This window comes from Dermacentor silvarum, chromosome 1 (assembly GCF_013339745.2).
Source record: "Dermacentor silvarum isolate Dsil-2018 chromosome 1, BIME_Dsil_1.4, whole genome shotgun sequence".
NCBI classification, from domain to species: Eukaryota; Metazoa; Arthropoda; class Arachnida; order Ixodida; family Ixodidae; genus Dermacentor; species Dermacentor silvarum.
Window position 1 is genome coordinate 123,381,310 of NC_051154.1, and position 12,331 is coordinate 123,393,640.

The window sequence follows — 12,331 nt, forward strand, 5'->3', positions numbered from 1 at the left end:
TTCTGCTTTCCGGAAACATTTATTGTTTTTTTTTTTTTTTTCTTTGACGTTAACACCCACAACACACACACTGTTCAAAATTCGGTGGAATAATTTTTAAGGCAGTTGTCGACCCAAATTTTTGAAAAATATACCTTCCATGCTGAAAAATGCAGACGGGCTACTCTGAAAGACGACCACGACATCGTTGCTCCTCACTGGCGTGTGCGCTCCCCCCACACAGAATAAATAAATAAATAGGAAGGAGCGACCCGCGTGGCACCAGCGCGGACACATCGGCCACAGTCCTCGCACATCCAGTCGCGAGCCGCGTCGGCAAGCAGATCCTGCGCTCGTCTGACATGTCCATTTATTATTGCTAACCTATGGCGGCTTCGAGCTGGAGACGCACAGCGCGAACGGATTCCACCTCAGCCCCGGCCGCACACACTCGTTCCTGTACAGCTACGCGCGCGCACGAATAAATACTAGGGTCCTCCGGGGGGCCTCCGCTCGGGTCAGAGGTAGTTCATCAGGGGCGTCACCTCGGGCTCGTCTTTAGGGGAGTCCCGGAACTCGAAGCAGTAGTTGGCGCCCTCGTTGTTGTCCCAGTACTCCTGGTCTCCGACCACGTAGCGCACGCACATCTGGAGCTGCGCGTCGCCTTGGGGTGTGATGTAGACGTCGACACCGAAGCGGTCCGAGATACCGTCCGACGAGCCCGGCAGGTAGACAGCACGCAGGTCGCAGAAGGACCGCCAGTTGTCCTGCGAGTAACGCAGCACCACCAGCTTCTCGAAGGCCACGTTCAGCACCCGGATGACGGCGTGCAGGGCGCAGCCTGCCGACACGACTGACTCGAGGCAGACGCGTTGAGTGGTCAGCCGGGTCATGAAGTTTGGGCTGGCGCCGGGCTGCGAAAACAGTGGCTTCAGCTCCAGCGTGCACGGCGGTGGCGACCGCACCAGCGGCGCCAGCTGGAGGTGTGTGAAGGCAGAAGCCGGTACCAAGGGCAGCTCCTCGGACACGATGGTCCGCACGGCAGCCAGGTCGAGACCCAGCGCGTCGGCGAAGCGCACGATCTTCTTCTTGAACGGCGTACCCGGTGGACTCTTGCCGCTCTTGAGCGACGTGCTGCGTACCAGGACGGCGCGACCACCCTCGTCGTCGTCGCTGTCTGCGGAGTCTCGTTTGGGGGGAGTGGCCGGCGGCATCTTGGTGTCTACGACGGGTGACAACGTCTCGGACGAGGACGAGGATGACTCGTCGGGCGGATGCTCCGGCAGTTCGGGCGCCGTGTGCGTCACCTTACGCGAGGGAGCCTCGGTGAATCGGTGCTTCGCGAAACGCGACGACCGAGGCCGGCTTGGAGACGCCCCCTGTGTTGAACTGCCGCTCGCCGGCAAGGAGCCCGCGTCGGGTGAAGCGTCCGTTGACGACATGGCGGGAGGCGAGGAAACAGCAACTGGAGAAGCGACAGTGGCCGCGGCGTCAGTGGTCACAGCGGCGACGGTAGTTGCGGCGGCCGCTGTATCGTCAGCGGCCGTAGGGTTGGCCGGAGCAGCAATTTTGCCAGACGAATTCTGCGCCGCCAGTGCCTTTTCCTCGTTGCTGGTCTCCGAGGAACCGCTGCCGTCACGAAATTCCTCGGCGAGCCCGTCAGCGGCGTCGTGAAAGGCGTCGTCCGAGAGGTCGCACGAGGAGTCGCTCTCGTTGTGCACCAGCACGCCAGGCCGCACCAGCTCCTGCACGATGGGGAAGGGAAAGCCGTCGTCCGGGGCGCGATGTGCCAGCGCGGCGCGCACCACGTCTCGCTCGGCTGGGTAGCGGCGCGGCTCCTCTTCCGCACTGCCCTTGACATTCACGGCGCTCTTGACCTCCAGCTCGCGAGGGACCACCGCGTCGGTAGCTACGGCGGGAGGCAGGAGCTCAGGTGGAGCCACGCTTCGGGGTTCCTCTACGACAACGTCTCGCCCGTCGGCAGCTGGCGGAGCTGTTTGCTCAGACGCCTGTGCATCGGCACCTTCATCGACGGAAGACGACGGGTCGTCAGCGTTGGAGCCCTGCTCGCAGTATTGAACGACGCAGTCGGTGGCCTGATCTTGGAGCAGGGAATAAAGCCGGTCGTAGAGAGCGCGGCCGGTACGTACCAGGAAGTTGGACGCGTCTTGCGGCGCCGGGGTGCTCGGCCAGGAACCCGTCGAGCCGTTGACAGAAGTGGACGACTGCGACTGTTGACGGCACGGCGGACAGCGCACCACCGCGGCGGGCCGGTCATCCATGGAAGTGAAAGGTTTGCAGTAAAGCTGCCTTGCCAGATACTCGGCGCGGAGCCGGCAGCTAGCGAGCCCAATCGCGCACGAGGACTGCCATTCGCTCGGGGTCATAGTCTCCCACGCGAAGAGACTGACGACTAAATATAGCGCGCGGACGACGCCATCGCACCGACCTCTGGGCGACCTTCCCGGACGAGGCGCTGCCGTCGACGACGCCGCCGGGCGGGACCGAGCCCGCACCGGCGGCGGCACGGCTCCACGGTGACCGCCATGGACTGGAACGAGCTGCGCCTACCGTCCTCAGCTTCGTCGTCCTCGTCAGCGCCGCCGCCGGCTGCCAGCAGGCCCCGGGGGCAACGCCAGAGCAGCTCGCGCGCCGCCTCAGGCTGCCTCGCCGCAGCTGGCCACTACGCCGCCGCCCGGCCGCCTCCGCCGCCGACGGGGCCAGCTGCTCACTGAGGCGGCGCTGCACTCGCGCGGGTGCCTCGCGGCGGCCATCTTGAGCGGGAGTTTCCCCTTCCCCCAGTCGGTTGGAGTCTGTCGCGAAAGGAAGCACCGGGCGTCTGGCATTCCTAATCAAAGTTCCACCGTCGAACAGTTGCGAAGCGTTGATAAGAAACCTCATCTTGGGCAATAGTTCTTGCGCATGTGTCTGTGACAGCTGCCAGCGCCTCTTTCTGACAATTTTGTCGCACCAATCGGTAAATTTTGTCACCTCGAACGCCGATGATTTATGCATATTAAGTGTTCTTTTTTGTTTTTTTTTCTTCTTTCTTTAAATTCAGGCACCAGGGTATGCTGTTGTTGTGCCATTGTCGAAATGGCACTTACCTACAGGGAGATGGCCACTAGAATGACAAGGCTAAATATTCACGCTATGGTTACAAAAAAAAAAAAAAAAAGAAGAAGAAGAAATAGAAATATAACAGGCAATTAGTGCGGAAGCAGTAGGGCTAGAAAAAAAACCTGGAGGTAACCGTTGACGAAAAAAAAATACAGAAAAAAAAAAAATAGCTGCCAAAAGGCACCCATAATATTCGTACAGCATAGACGGAAATTCTAGCAGGGTTATCTACCAGAAGCTTCACTAGCCGGCGAAAACCGCTTTGTGGCTAATGCCGAACTGACAAGCGCCAAGAGATATCTCTCAACGAAAATGCTGAATATCGGTTGAAAAAATACAATGATTATCTGACAGAGGGAATTGAAACAGCGGCATCAAAGAAGAAGATGTTTTTGCGGAGACGCCTGCTTCCTTTTCCTTTTCATTTTAAGTTTCATGAGGAGGAGGAAGAAACTTTATTCGAAAAAAAGAAAGAAAACGACATGTCGTCTGCTGGCGCGCTCGTTTGGCGTCTTGCTTTATAGCTCTCGATCATTAAAGCTTCTTGAACTGCAGTGTAAGAATTCACTGCAGGTAAGTCGAAAAAGAAATCAACAAGGTGCAGGTACACCCAAGTAAGTATAACAAGCGCAGACTCAAAAATGCTCATCCCATAGCTGAAGAAAAGCGTAAAATATACGTTAAGACGTAATAAGCACAGTCTTACAGTTGTTGTTTAAGCAGACGAAAAAGCTTTTTTTTGTTTTTGTTTTTCATTTGCAATAATTCAAAGTTTGAAGTACAAATATTCGCACACATTGTATGGCTATATAGCCAGTGGCTAGTAGCCATTTGTACTTACAAAAAAAAAAAAAAAAAAAAAAAAAAACGAATGGTAGTAATCTAAGTTCATAAAGAAAAATTGCGTATATGCTCAAGTAGCAGCAAAAAGAGACACTCAAGGACATGCGCATACTTGAACTGCAATGCAAGATCTTGCAATGTAGCTTTTTTTTTTTAATAATTTAACTGCGGGTGGCACATCTTCATTGGAACGAAATGTGATAACACCGATGCTATTGAAATGGGCGATGACCGGTACGTGTGTACCGTAATCAAATCCGGAGTCTTTCATTGTGGCATATCTATCAAGGCTCATGCGTTGCCCGTTTATTACTCTATTTTGACGTAGAAGACGGGGTCATTTCGGGATTAAAAGTAAGCGGTACACCTATGCAAGTCTCACGTTGTATTTACAAACATCTACGTTAGCGGGGTCATCGAGAACTCGGTTCACTCGTGCTGTCGCTTGAAACTGAGTCCCATAGCCGCTAAATGCGCTACGTATTATACTGTCGGTGTCATTCATAGCGAAGTGCGTTCTGCTCCACCGAGCTAGACGGGCTAGAACACGCGGACGGCGATCAATATAAATGATGGGCTGACCGAATAGAGCAATTTTAAACAAAAGCTAATACGCCGAGTAGGGAGGAAAAAAGTAAGCGCAAGCTGAGCGATAATTAGACGGTGAAGCGGAAAGCCGATAACAGTAGACAGCTGCTAACTCGCCATCGCGCTACCTGACGCAACTTTAATCTGACCGCGTTTAACTGCCCCTGCAGCACCATGAGGTCTATTTCACACGCGTGGTAAACACTTGTTTCAATCCGATTGTGGGTTCATTCGAACCATTTCAGCATTCTCCGTCGAGGTCGAATTAACGGAAAACTACTGTATATAGACAGGCTTGCGGGGTCGCATCATTTTTTTTTTTTTTCGGGGGGGGGGGGGGGGGGGGGGGGGAGGTGGCGTCGACAAAAGGGACTCGCGTTGTCTCCGTTGGTCAGTGCAGCGGTGCCTGCTACCGCGTGCCTCCGTCGCCCCGGTGTAGATCGATCGACTCCGCGGCGCGGCACACGGCTCAGTGGCCTCGTTGTTGCAGCACCGAGAGGACGCTGTTGCACCGCTCCGCGACGCCTCTGCCGCGGCGCGCGGGGCCAGCGGAGCGGCGAACACTTGCGGCGCCGGCCGCGCTCCTAGCGGGCGGTCCAGCTGGCCTGTTTCCGCCGCCGGTAGTAGAAAAAGTGGAATTTATGTTTATTTTTCATGCAGGGACATACGAAGGATGATGGAGAAAAGGTTGCACCGAAGCAGCTTGACTAGCTTCCACCATCTGTTACAAGGGCAATAACAACAAAGTAATATATCGGCAATGGATCTAGACGAAGGAAAAGTACACACAGGAATACAGTAGCAGTAAGCGAAAAGAGTCGCAGTAACAGTAAACTTAAGCACTGCCGAATACATCACAATAATCACAAGGAATAAAAAAAAGCGTACTCATCAACTAAACTTTATTTCTTGAAAACACAGTTTCAATCATTAATAAATCATTTGATGGTGCATGGCGCACCCCGAATGCTTCAATGATTATCGATACGTGTGTGTAAGTGTATATACTTCCTGGTACTTTTCAAGAAATTAAAAAGAAATTGTTGGAAGCCAGCGCTTAAGTTCTTCTCGTCTCGTTTTCGCGCTGTCGATGCGCATCGCAGAACACCAGCTAGCCCATTTACTTCTCTATCGTAACACTGGCGCGATGAGATCGACCGACGCGCAGTGTTCGAGGACTCAGCAGTGCGGGTAGCGAAGCGGGGACCATTCCTAGTTTTTAAATATGCATAAATAAATAATTAACGACAAGGATACGCTGCCACCTCAATACCGGTCGAAACTTGCTTGCTTAGTGATTCGGCACTGAAAAAAGCGCATGTATATAACTGCAAAATGAAAATAGTAAAAAACAAAGTTCAGTGTAAGAGTGGATAAAGTGAAATCGAGGGATCAACGATGTAATTTGTAGAATGTTGTGCATTTAACGACATAAGAAGGGAAAAAAAAAAAAAAACCCTAGCGCTACTATATTAGAACATCACAAATTGGAAACTAAGAGCAAGCGCTGACACTAGGCAAAATGCATAGCAAGAAAACGCTTATCGCAGCGCTGATGAAATGTTCTAACTTTGAATAAGAGTGTTTACAACGTAAATCTCTGCGATGATGTAAACATTTAATTACAGGGTTTGAGCTCCCGAAGCAACTCATGGGCTTGGGAGACGCCGCAGTGGAGTTGGGCTCCCGATTAATTCTGGCCACGTGGGTTCTCTATCGCGCATACTGTAAGCACGGTGCACGGGCGCTTGTGCATTCGGTCGGAACATGTGGCCGAGAATCGAGCCCGCGACCTTCTGTTTTGTAGCAGCACTCCACAGCGACTGATCCACAGCGGCGGATTTTCCGCGAAGAAAGGCACAATGGTGATCTCGTCAGCTTCCAAGCGACGCATGCACGACAAAACCAGTGCAGACACCAGAAACCTAAAAACATCACCTTGCTGCAGCCTATCGGTGTATATATTACAGCATATAGCCACATTACGCAGGACCGCAAAGCGTGAAATACTTCGCAGCAGCTTTGTAGTCGTAAAGACAATTTTGAATGCGGTAATATTCTATAAATGTAGAAGAAGCACAATAGCTTGAGAAAGCGATGAGTGGAAATTTGGGAGGCTTGGATTTTTGAAGATATCGGGTGACAACGGCTCAGGTTGGTTGCACGCGATACATTTAAGCCTCGCAAATGTTGAAATGTTAGTTTATTTCGTGCATCATTTCCTCAGTGCTTTCGCTAAGAACTGTCACACAAAGTTTGGGATGCTAATCGGTGGGAAGAGCCGTCAAGTATAAAGCGTAACTGTTGCACAGCTAGCAGCATTAATTAAGACTGCGAATTTTCCATACACAGCAACAACTACAGGAGTTTCCAAGATGAGAAAAGCACCGTGCAATACTTCAACTGCACACTTAATTCTGCCGGTAAACCGCGCATTCGAGTGCGTGCAAACGAAAAGCACCGTTACAAAGTGCCAAGTTTATTGGGCCTGCCGGAGACATCGGCTAAAGTAGCGAGGCCATTAGCAGTCTAAAGTTTCAACTGACAGACACTGGCTGTACAATTAAGAACGAGGACTTATTACAGAAACAAGTAGTGCGAAATGCTCAGCACGAGGATAGAAGAAAATTTATGCGAAGAGCGCGTAACTATATATGACTGGTTTGCTCTTTCGTGACGGCCCGGCATACGTAAGCAATGGTAGTTTTAGTAAATCGCCAAACAAACGGAAAGAGAAAAGCACGGCGAAATGAAAAGCGAGCCCATGATTGGCGTCGATAACCGTTTCTACGAAAACCATACCATCTATATTTGTAGTCAGAAAACAAGTATTTTTTTTTTTTTTTTCGCAGGGAACAAAAGACCGATTGCTGACACCTGTGTGTTTCAGTCTTGCAGGACTTTCTGCTTCTACGCTTTCTAATCTGTCGCTCGAGTACAGTTCGCAAGCGTGGGAGAGCAATAACCAAACAAGAGATATAGGAGTGGAAGCGCTTGAAAGTGTGAAGCACACGTGTGTCAACATCCCGTCTTTTGTTCCTTGCGATAAGGAACATCTATTTATGAGTTCGATTAGAATCTTGCCAAGCGCATTCTCTTTGAAGTACACGAACGTGCTTCACGCCACCTTAACGCTCTGAGGGTGACGTTGAAAATACGTGATTCCCCACTTAGCGGAGAACACGCTGTCAAACGCCAAGTTCTAAAAAAAGATGTTTTCGCCTTACCCATATCTGCAGCTATATTTTGTAACGTGGGCCACCAAATTTTCACTTGTTAGAAGATGTTCTCCATATTTTTTTTTCGCCCGTGAAGTAAAGGGGAAAGTCGAAAGTGAAACACGAAAGAAGATCACAGATTCAAGTTTGTCATTTTCCGAAATTAAGGGGGGAAAAAACAATTTAAAGAACAAGTCGAACTCCAGTTCAGTTAACGCTGAAGTCCATTCTGGTTACCGAAAGCCGTAAGGCGAGGTCCATGAACTCTCTTGGTCAGCCGCATCTTGAACACGCCATCAAGTAAAATACCCGGTGAGATGGCACGGGGTTATATTCATATGTGCACAGGACAGGGGAGGTAGCATATCATCCGACGTTCATTTGTGCAGTCCTCGGCGGGGCTCGTTCGTGATGCAAGCGTCAGTGTTCGCACCGCGCGCGCTCCTCCACTGATAGCAATATGAGAGAGCTTAGAGCGCACTCTGCGGCCGCGCCTGTAATTCGTTCTGCCTTTTGTCTTTCCAAACGGGGTGAACGGACGGTCGCATATTCGCCTGATGCAATCCCGGGGCGGCCTAAGCCGCGGAATCAACGGTGGCCGTGGAAGGCCGCCCGTGGAGCTACAGCCGCGACACTGTATGAAGTTTATGGCCCATCAAACGAACGCTGACCGGTTCAGCACTCCTGGCTGCGCAACAAGACACGTCCAATTTTTTATCCCCTCGCCGCTTCGTTGGGCCTCGTTTGCGTCTGCTTGCTTTCTCTTCATGCACCCTGCGTTTGTGCGAGCTATACGGTCGACTAGTCGACACCCCCCATCCCTCTCCCACTTTCTTCGCCTTGGCTGTAATACACGGTCTGTTCAAGCAGCGACGTGCCCGGCCTGCCCCATACATTATATACGAACTACACACGCCTGTAGAGTCTGGTGTGGCCAACAAGGGAGCAAGACACGAGCAACAGCCGGCGAAGTGCGTCGGCGTTTGTGAGACGTTTTTCTTCTCTTGTGCATATTTAGTAACAGCGTGAGCTGTTGTGCGCTGAGTTAGCGAATCCATACCTGTGCGTCGATGACCAAAAGAAGCAAAGTAAACAGCATTGCGCTGCAGCTCAGACCGCAAGCCGCACCTCCCTGTTACGCGGCAAATGCTCAGTTGCACTGACCAGCAAGGGCACCAATAGCAGCAATGAGAGCTCAGAGGAAAGAGAGAGAGAGAGAGAGAATTAACTTTATTAAAGGTCCTGAAGGGGCCTGGGCACCCCTTACGGGGGCCGGCCCGGTGGCTCCGCCCATGTGGGGAATGGGAGTCGGAGCTCGCCAGCCACCTGTTGGGCCTTCTGGACGGCCTGGTGTTGAAGGGCCCTGTCGGGGCTCCTGAGGTGCTTGATCCAGTCGTCCTCGGTGGCAGGAGACCCGAAGCAAGCGTTTAGCGCGGGACACTGCCACAGCATGTGATCTAAGTCGCACTTTGGATTTTGGCATTTAGGGCAATCTGGCCTAATATCTGGGAGGTATTTGCTGCATATATAGGGGTTGGGGTTAGAGGAGTTGAGAACGCGTGCGTGCTAGTCGGCGATGGTGATGCTGTTAGCTTGCCGCGTTGCGCACCTATACCTCCTGCGTTTAGAGGAACCCAGAGGGTTCGCGAGCAACGCGCTCAAAAAAAAAAAAAAAAAAAAGACGAAGAATAAAGGAAGAAGTTGAAAAAAAAATGGTTCTGTACGCACAGTGGCTAATATGAACAAAAGCAAAAGTGAGAGAGAGAGAGTCCATCTGCTGTATTATCTTGCTAAACTGCAGCATAAGCACGGTGTGGCGATAATGCAGACGAAATACTACGCGTCTTTATTTAAGGATGTATGCATGATCAACGATATCAGAGCAACATGGGTTACGTGCGCTATGCGTTGCTCGAGTGCGAATAAAAGTTATCGTTTTATTTCGTCTGCAAGGAATAGCGGGGACAGGCAATTTTTTTATCCTGTTTTTCTTTTTTTTTCGATTTTTATGTATCCACATTTTTTAACCACTATGGCGTTATAGCTAAGTGTTGGTATGAGCTTAAGTTGGTTTCCTTCTTCACGCGAATAAAACAGACTAAAACGAAGCGCAGCCCTGACCTCCGGTTTAGGCCGTCAGGCCAACAACAAGCGTCCTCCCCCGCCCATTTCTCTCTGCGGTGGTGCAAGACAGACTGTTCAAAAGAGGGCACTGCCCAAACTTTCGTACTCTTTTTCCTTAGGTCGGCACGTGTGTCCCACGGGGAATTATCCGTGGCTTGGTGCCAGATCGCTTTTTTTTTTTCTGAAAGCTGTGTTTCTTTCTCGCATGTATACACAAAAAGAAACAGCACTGTTGCTTACCGCAGCTTCTGCTGCAATCGCTGGTGGTGATGACGATTATCTACACTATCCGGGGCTCTAGAGAGCGTGTTGACGATGTGCAAAATCAAAATAAAAGAAAGAATGAAGACGAAAGTGAAGACAAAGCGAAGTACATATGAATGAAAAGGACAGAAACACACACCAGAACAAAAAAATGACGAAGCAAGGCAAATTCACCCAGAAGGGCATGCAAGATGCATGCTAGAGGTCACGGCGCTAAAACCGTGTTACGTAATGCTTCCTCTTGCGCAAGGACGACGCTTGCTGCTGTACGGTAACTATCGATCCTGAGCGGCTCCTGCTGCCTGCACTTTTATGCCGTGCCAGCGTAGTTTTGGGACTTGAACCCCACCAATCTTTATCAACTTTTCTTTCACAACGCAAGGTTAGGCGTGCTTCTCTGCAGACGGTAGCGGCAAAATTAAGTGGCATATACGCGATTGTACGCGTTGTAAAAACGGTGGTCGCCACTGTCTGTCGTTCTCATTGCACAACATTTTTCCGATGCGGTGTCCTTTCTCACGGTCCAGTACAGGTCTGTAAATAGAGACACTCGCCCAATAAAGGTTCAGTTATAGCTGACCCTTTCTTTCTGTAGTAAGACATAGCAGGTGGTTACGATGCTGCACGGAGTAGTACGAAAGCGGAGTATATAGTGCGTCTTTGTACCCGTTAGTACGCCAGCGCAGCATCTTGGAATACTGTAAAACTATTAGGCGATGGTGTGACCACCTGTAAAATCCTGCTGTCAAATTGTTGAGGCGAGACCCTTTTAATGCACCAAGGCATTTAAGGTAAGGCTCAGTTCAATGGCTTGATCACGCCTTTATAGACTGAACGTTCTCTGAGTGAGTAGGTAAAGAAAACTTTGCTTTAAAGAAAAAAAAACACATAAACAAGATGCGAGGTCCCTGGCGCTAATCGTAGAACAGACAAGAAGCGGCAGACGACAACCTGTCTTCGACAACTATTCCATGAACCTCGGAGGCCTCACTCGCCTTCTTAGCCGATGACGCACAGAGGTTGTGGGTGATAATTTCCGAGATCAAAAGTTCAGGTCATCTATCCTGAGGTGGAGTGCAGAGCCCACTGACACCCAAGCCTTACTGCGATTCGCTGTCGTTGCACAGCGACCGAGGGCGGTGTCCAGTTCTGTCTTTTCCTTTTTCGTCTTTGTTTTGCAGCGTCCTTCTCCGTTTTGTCGCCTTCGCATCACATATTGTTGGTACGTTTACTCGTGCTATAAGCATGAGGTCACGGGATCGCGTCCCCGCCACGGTGGCTGTATTCATATGAGGCGGGATATGCAAAGATCGATTGATTGATTGATCGATTGATTGATTTCGGCAGAAATGATTCATTTAGACTTAGATGAATGATAAAGAACCACAGGTGGCCAGAATTAAAACGGAGGCCCAACTACGACTTCGCAGCGGCTAGCATTATGTCCTGTTTGTTTTTCGTTCTCGTCTTACGTCTTTAAGTGCCAGTTAAATATGTATCAGCCTATGCGTATATGCCTCGTTTGCGAACTTCTCAGATAAGCTTGCACTCTTGGGTGCCGTGACATACCAAGAGTAGCCTATTCTACTTCCCAGAACTTCGTCCCTTCTTGTTACCTACAAAGCCGGTCAAAGCTACAAAATGTGGTCGAAACGGGCGCGAGAGCCTTGTAAAAGAAAATAAACAAATGGAACAAGAAGAATGGAGGAAGAAAAACGTACAAGTGAGCAAGGCACCGTGGCATCAGGAAAGTTATTAGAGCTCGAAAAGAGATTGGGATAAACGGTTCCTGAAAACAACAAGTTTTCTTATTGGGACGTCTTTTTTTTTTTTTGTCTTTTTTTAGCTTTCAGTAGAAGCTCTCTATTTTTCTTTCCTTCCGACAGCCGACTTACTGTGGCATGTATCAGTGATTTCCCTATACACCCCCTTGTTTTTCTGCAGACACCCCCTTAATTCGTAACAATATTTTTTTTCCGCTCTACGGGGAATTTTGATTAATAGTGCCGGAAGAAGGGCATGTACGCGAAGGGATACATTGTCCATAGTTGGCCTGCGGGAGAAGGAACCACGAATTCCACGCGAAAGAAACTGCGGCGAATACGAGGACCGCTCGGGCTTCAAAGGGCGGGGGCGCAAGCATGGGAAGCGTGCAGCAAGACGGGAGGAATTTAGATGCGGAGCGGAACATCTTC

General features: G+C 50.3%; 2 protein-coding genes across 2 annotated transcripts in view; one reads left to right on the forward strand and one right to left on the reverse strand.

Moving 5' to 3' along the window:
* LOC119435969 (glycogen-binding subunit 76A) lies at window positions 1-2,706 on the reverse strand. The gene has a single exon (XM_037702686.2). The coding sequence runs from the start codon at window positions 2,364-2,366 to the stop codon at window positions 498-500; it is 1,869 nt and encodes a 622-aa protein (XP_037558614.1). The 5' UTR covers window positions 2,367-2,706; the 3' UTR covers window positions 1-497.
* The window catches only part of LOC119456133 (filamin-binding LIM protein 1), a 25,647-nt gene continuing 15,841 nt past the window's right edge, over window positions 2,526-12,331 (forward strand). The window contains exons 1-2 of the mRNA XM_049667518.1: window positions 2,526-2,698; window positions 6,883-6,953. Of these exons, the coding sequence (XP_049523475.1) occupies window positions 2,526-2,698; window positions 6,883-6,953 (244 nt within the window). The remainder of the gene's footprint in view (window positions 2,699-6,882; window positions 6,954-12,331) is intronic.